The 7,454-nt window shown below is 35.2% G+C and overlaps 1 protein-coding gene across 1 annotated transcript in view; it reads left to right on the plus strand.

Moving 5' to 3' along the window:
* Positions 1-6,602, plus strand: part of LOC105620341 — an 8,345-nt gene extending 1,743 nt beyond the window's left edge. The window contains 6 exon segments of the mRNA XM_012201843.1: positions 192-321; positions 2,534-2,561; positions 2,563-2,677; positions 3,935-4,073; positions 5,716-5,830; positions 6,492-6,602. Coding sequence (XP_012057233.1) covers positions 192-321; positions 2,534-2,561; positions 2,563-2,677; positions 3,935-4,073; positions 5,716-5,830; positions 6,492-6,602 — 638 coding nt within the window.
* Positions 6,603-7,454: the final 852 nt, after the last annotated feature.

Below are 7,454 nucleotides of genomic sequence, written 5' to 3' on the forward strand. Positions count from 1 at the left end.
TTAGTTACGTAGGTACGGGACGGTACGTACGTACGTACGTTCGTTCGTCGTCTCCTTACTTACTTCGTACGTACGTACCGTACCGTTACCTTCGTCTCTCTCTCTCTCCTCCTCCTCTCTCTCTCTCTCTCTCTCTCTCTCTCTCTCTCTCTCTCTCGTTAGCTAACCCGATTATCGCGTTTCTGTTTCAGTGCTTGCTAGCTGCCGAGGTGAAGAGTGCGGACACGAGGAGCTGGTGAGGTGCGCTAGACCTCTTGAAAGAATCAGCAATAGCGACCTGAGTTTCGTCACGAAAAAGGAAGATATCAACAAACTATGCCCGTGAGTTTTCTTCTCTCTACATCCGCACGGGCGATCTCTTTAAACGGAAAACGTCCGTTGTTATTCGCCGTCTTTACATGTTCCATGAGAGGAAGACGTCGGTGCGGGTTACGCTGACGTTCCGTTTCGTGGGGAATTTCATGACGGTCTACCTCCTCGTCTTCCTCTTCCACTTTCTTCCCGCGCCACGGGAAATTTTTCGCTACGAGAAAAATGTCTAGTCGTTTCTCTCTCTCCTCGCACTTCATATCAATTTTTAGAACGTGCAGGAATGCGCGCTGTCGCGCAGAATTACTCTCTCTCTCTTTCTGTGGAGCTTAATCGCGCTAATTGCAACGTCGAGAGAAAAGATAAGGAAATATAATAAAGAAGTGTTTATTGCATTTGACGATTTTATAATCATTAGAAAAAATTGTTCTCTTCCATTACATATATTTAAAATTCACTCACGTTCATTCCGCATATGGACGAAATATTATATAAATATTATATAAAAGTCGGTTGATGATTCCGGAGATTTCACGGACGACTCTTCGATTTCTCGGAAAATTGGAAATTGATCCGAGAATAATATATGACATTCGGCTTTAGTCTATTATATCCGTCCGAATTCGCGATCGTATCGAGGTCTCTGCACCGCGCCGGCTTATCACAATTCGGTGATGCTCGATCGCTCGAATCTCTCTCGCGCCGTCGAGTCGGCGCGGTACGTATGTAATTGAGTGGATGATTGCATGCAAGCTGCCGGATATTTCGCACGATATTTCCAGCCCCAGTATTCGACGAAGAATCTTATTACGGCTGCAATTTAGCCTTTCCGACGATAGCGCCGAGCCAAAAGGAAATTCGGCTCATTTCATGGAACTTTAAATTTCATTCAGGCCTGATGTACTCGTGCGTGCCCGGCAAGTCATAGCCGATATGACAAATTATTAATCGTGCTGCTCCACATCGTGCCGCGTTTCCTTCCGTAGTCATGATAAAACTACCGGCACTATAAAAATTGCGCTATCAAGACTACACGTGTAGCGAGTATTGCACCATAACGTCTCACTATGTTTGTTCTTTGATGCGATGGTCGTACAAATCACACAGACGCTTTGCACTATCAATTTTAAAGATAAGATGAAATGTATTATGTCTTTATTAGTTATATACATGCATATACATATGTCTTTATTAGTTACTTGCTACGTTGAAAGTACAGTTAGAAAATTTCCATATTGTGCAAATATCGATTTATTCTTGATGTTTCAATACGGCTTTCTATTCGAGATACAACATGACATTGGCTTGTATTTATAGTCGCGTTTGTGCTGAGCAATTCAATTTGGAAACGATCTTGAGAAATGACACGGTTCGATAGATAGATCTTGAAAGTCAATTTGATATTCATGATATCATATTTATAATCGCGATTCTATTGAGGGGACTTGTCTTGAGATACGACCCAAGTTTCTTGTTTGTTCCGTCGAGTCTTGAGAGAGGATCGTATTGTATAATACGTATATATGTATTGCCTTTGAATATTGTCTGGATTAATTAAGTTAGGAAAGATTTCATTGCTCAATGTGAAAGTAATTTGAAAAGAAATTTAAAATTAGAAGATGAAAATTAAAAGTAAGTGTTGTATTCTTAAATATTTTTGTAAATTATTATCTTATCTGAAGAAAAAATCAATATATCAAAACAAGTTCGTTATCGATCTCTATTTTTTTTTTATGCAATTGATTTCCAGTGCTGACTCCACTGTTTTTTGTACATTTTTATGATTATTTATATTATATTTTATTATTATTATCAAAACAAATTATTGAAAAAATGTTTGAAAACTGACAATTAATTTATTATTTTGTCTTTTGTAAAAACTCACAAATGAAATACAGTCTTCATACGTTTTTGAAATTGACCAAATATTTTGTAATTAATATTTAGATTAATAATGTCGAAATTTAGAAATAAAAAAAATAAAGGTAATTTCTTTGGTTTATTGGATATTTTGCAATTAGATAGTAAATATTTCGTAGTAAAACATTTTAACACAGTCTAATAAAGTTATTTTTGCCAGTTTCACGTATATATTTTTGAGATATTTGCGATTTTATCGCACATACGTAGTTCCTATTAATATACTGATAAACTTTCATTTTTGTCCATTACTTTCGAAACAGCGAATGCCTAAATAAGCGAATATTTCCCGTTTTTGTTACAGGGATCTCGAAGCAGGTATGAAATGCATAAAAAAAATACACGCTAAATTGCATGCAGCAAAAGCAACGAGAACACTTCAACTCTCTGTACACCGGTACCAACATGGCTATCATGGAGCTTTGCCAAGACGGCCCGTACCAGGACGGTAAGTGATCTTGCCTAAACCTATCGAACCGATTAGACATTTACGGCTTCAATGTATAATCATAATTGCTAAAAGATTATGAAAATAAGAGAAAGAAATTATTTTAAATATTACAAAACTGATTTGCGCGGTTGAATAAAAGATTTAGATTTTTTTTTTAGCTAAGTGTATTTTTATATTTTATGTCTTCTAAAATATTAACATATTTTGGAATTTAAATGGGGAAAGAATGAATACAGAAATTTTAAATAAAAATGCAGAAAGTTTGAGGAATCGATAAGTAGAGAAAAGAAACTCGTCTATATCTCACGGAAAAGGCAATTGACTTTTATATTTAAATATGCGATATTCTATATAATTTGGAATTAGATTCTTATTTTTATAATTTGGAATTAGATTCTTATTTTCGTGGATAAGAGCTTTATTAAAAATAAATCCATCGTTTGTAAATTGACATAGATCTTATTTTCGAAGAGAGAAATATATAAACGATGCGCAAAGTCATCCGCCAGTCGACAAAGCCAGCAACTCTTTTGCCAATTGGGCAAGCGATAGGCATCAATGCAATTCCAAACTGTCGGTCCAGTCAGAGATGATACTAGACTCAATAATGCATCCGGCACTCTCGAGATTACGGGAATATCGTGTAGATTGTCCGCGGGTCGATCGAGCCGGCATGACTCTTCATAATGTACTCTCCTCCGTTAGAGAGAAGCACTGTAACATAATGAATTGTTAGCAAGGAGAGTAATATTGATTCCTCATATCGCATGCTGCTTAATGTACAGCACGCCTATCGTAAACAAGAGCCGGGAAAGCGGCCTTTATATTCAAAACTATGATCTCAAAGCATGACGAGACTAGTGCGTCAGTCAATGATCTATGTATATTCTTGTAATTATAGACTACGCTTGTAAATAGCTCGAGTTATTTTCTAAGAATAGAAACGAGAATGAGAGAAAATGCGATTGAATCTTAATCAACTTTAATTTTTATTTGCGAAATAATTTAATTACCTATTTCTCGAAATCAGAACGTGTAGATCGAGTCGATTTTAGTTATTGTATTTGTTATAAATTGAAATGATTATGTTCTGGAGAATTAATATGTATGTATATTCATTCTTTTTAGTAATATTAGATTATATATATTTCTCCGCTTGTCAAGTCGGCTTGATTGACCTCGAAATTCCATTATTGATACCTATGTACGAATGCGCAATTGTTCAATAACGAAAATGCAATTTTCTGTTTGCAGAATTCTTGAAACACGCGCCGTGCATGCAGAAATCCAAAGCCGAATACGAGCTTTTGTGTTACAAATCGTATCAGAAGACGACTCAAGAAATAATGACCAATGGCTCATTGGGACAACAGAATCTCAAATCTCTTTGCTGGTAAGTCGAAGAAATCTTTTTAGATATGTGTATGTATAAACGATGAATAGGAAATAAGCGCAGATAGATATAAATATATAGTTATCACGGTATTTGCTATTACTTCAATGACATAATCCGAAAATAATTGAAATGCTTAGTGAAAAAAAATGTAGATACGATGACATCACTTTTCTTCGGGATTACTTTATTATATCGTAAATAAAATGATTAATGTTGTGCCATAAAATATATATCATACCAAATCTATATATGTATCTATATATATGTATATGTACACTTGACCGGAATTTCTACATCTTTGCAAAGGATGCAACTCACAGTCCATTTACTTATCCGAGAAAGTTTGTTAGTTTAGCAACGTGGAGGTAAACCTTAGAACTCAAAGCGCGAGTCAATTTGACCTAGCCACTTTTCAAAATGTAGACTCTCGACTGTTTTGTCTGTATATATATATATATATATATATATACGGCTGCGGATTATTAACTTTTACGTGTGAGAATAAAATAACATTTGTATTATTCAAAGAAAAAGAATGCGCGTTTATTTAATAATTTATTTAAACAAATGAAGCGAATAAATTCAATTCCGCATATTTTATAAAAGAAATTACTGAGTAATAAATAATTCACTATATTATAATAATTCATTTAATAGTAATTTTGTATTAAATTGTAGATTGAATCATATTCTATTAAAAATTGTGTTAGATTTGCTAATATAAATTTTTTTTATAAAGAATCGATATTACATTAGTATTTTACGAAAAATAAAATATGAAGAAAAAGCATCCTCGTGTTTCGAGTGCATCTCATGGGGATTGTGTAATGGTTCTTTTTCTCTAAATTGATGTTAAATCTAAGGAAAAATCGAGTTAATATTATGACATGAAAGATCGACGGAGTGGAGCAAAATATGAAACACGGACAAATAGGTTTAAGCAATACTCGAAATTCTGGCATTTCGCATTAGCGCAAAGACGTAACGTAAAATCTCTCGACTGCGATAATTTAACACTTAAGAGCTCGCCGGCGAAACAACTGCATTAATAACGACGGGCGTTGCTCAAAGGATTCGCGCAAAAAGAGTGTAATCAGTCCTTTAGGTCGGAAGTTTCACGCTGATGCCTGTACAGACACACAGGGTGTAATGTCATTAGCGTATCTCAACCACGGTCTACTGCAGCTTTTGAACTTGCGCATCCCTCGCGAAAGGGGGACGTAAGTAGTGTGATGCTGACCCAAAACTGAATAATAGGTCCGCAAAAGCACATTCCTCGCGTCATTTTGTTTCTTCGTAGTGTATGATTTAATTAAACTATCACGAGGACTCTCTTTTGGAAAGAGAAAAAGTTACCTTACAAAAGACAGAGTGGTGAATTGTGATAAAAAAATTAATGAGAATTTATTCTGTACAAATTTACGAATTTTACATAATTTTAGAATAATATTTAAAAAAAAACAACGGAGAAAATTTTATGATAGTAATTGTAGCGCTAATGATTTTGTCTGGTGTTCTCCAATTGTAATTTGATTTGTTACGCTCGTTAGCGTTTTACAACAGTAATTCGATAACCACTTATTTCATTCCATTTTGGAAAGGGGATTTTGAATAGAATATTGGGATATTGTTTGTGCAGCGCCTTCCAGGAGTACTTGGAATGCTCTCATCATACGGTGCGCCGTCAGTGTGGCGATGATACAGCACGATTCACGAAGGAGTTCCTCGACAGAATGTCAAGCTCGTTGCTGAAGGTGAGTGATACATATTTTATTCGACATCATGTTTCATTGGTATGAAAGTATACGCTGAAGCTCTCATTAATTGCCCCGTTTATAATTGATTTTAATTACTGTTGCAATATTGCCTTTGAAAACGTTTTGATTTTATATGGCTCCATTTCATTTATTTTGACTATATTTGAAAAAGATGAAATCAATTTTTATACTTTTTAACAAATTTAGAATTTTTTTAAATTAAAATTTTAAGGTAAGTCATCATATATTTCAATATATTTTGTTAATGATGCTTGATATCTTGATTATTTAATGATCTTGAAAATATTTTGATGGAGCCAAGAAGTAAGTTATTCCTTTATATTATTTAACAGACACATATTGTAAATGGATTCTTTTTATCTTTTTAATTTTGATGATCTAATATTTAATAAATTGAAATAAAAATGAATTTAAAATCAATTTTATTGTACAATTAATTTAAAAGTAGTTTAAAAAAGTAAAAAAATTATCTTGAGTACTATCCATATTTGTATTATTTCTGCTTTCGGAAATAAAATACGGGACCAAAAAAAAATATTGAGCGAAATTAGCAAATGATCATCTTAGCGAGTAGTAAGATTGATAATAAAACCAGCGAATTAAAGGGAGGGCGAATTGTTTGTCTTGTTTGTTACAGGCGCACTGTGCGCCCTACACGGAATGTACCGTGAACAGCGGTATCTCGACGCTAAATCTTTCTGCCATTATGCCAATGACGCTTATTCTCCTTATGAGGTACTTCACGTAATTGGTTTCGGTCAAGATCATTTTTTATCTTCGAAAGATAGAAAATAGGGAAACGAGAGAGGGCGGGATACGTAAAGAAAGGGGCTCCAGGAAGAAGAATGAAGAAATGAAAAGAAGGGCGCTCCAAGAAGACGAGAAACTGGAGCCTATTCGGCTTTTATCGTGCTTTGCTTCAGAGAGAATATATTCCTTATTTTCGAAGAGTTCTCGGTGAAAGATCGAAGAAGAGGCCGAAGCGATCAAAGGGGAAGAAAGGAGAGAGAGCATCAGGGCAAAAGAGAATATCCACAAGGGTTTGAGAAGAGAGGAGAGGGATACATAGAGGAGGAAAAATACGGCGTTTCTTTCTCCGTAGAAAATATATTTTTCATTTGCAAGATGATGCGAGAGATCGCAATAATCACGATTACGGAAGCAAGCAACAACGAGAGATCAGTATTAAGAGCCGAAGGGATATTAGAGGAAGGAAAATGCTTTAGAAATACGTTATGAAAGGGTTGTGGAAATCAGAGGGAGTGGAATCGCAGAAAAGAATTTTCAGAACGACTCTCTTCCACGTACGTCATGGAGATATCGAACTATAAAGTTGATCGTGATGCGACATATATGAAGAAACGGAGTTCTCTGCAATGCGATTCGCTAGTCCGTACGATACCGCGACGCAAGACTGACTCGATTTTTGCGCGGTTTTGTCACGAGATGAGCATAAAATAAAAAAAATACTCCTTATTAACCAGCGAGATCTTTCGCGGATTGTCCCTTAGAATGGCCGCGCGCGTGCTGTTCCAACGCGAGAATGCGAGATAGAATTTGATCCTCGAGAATACGTGGCGTTTGAATGAAGTCGGAGAAA

This window comes from Atta cephalotes (genome assembly GCF_000143395.1).
Source record: "Atta cephalotes unplaced genomic scaffold scaffold00025, whole genome shotgun sequence".
Taxonomy (NCBI): domain Eukaryota; kingdom Metazoa; phylum Arthropoda; class Insecta; order Hymenoptera; family Formicidae; genus Atta; species Atta cephalotes.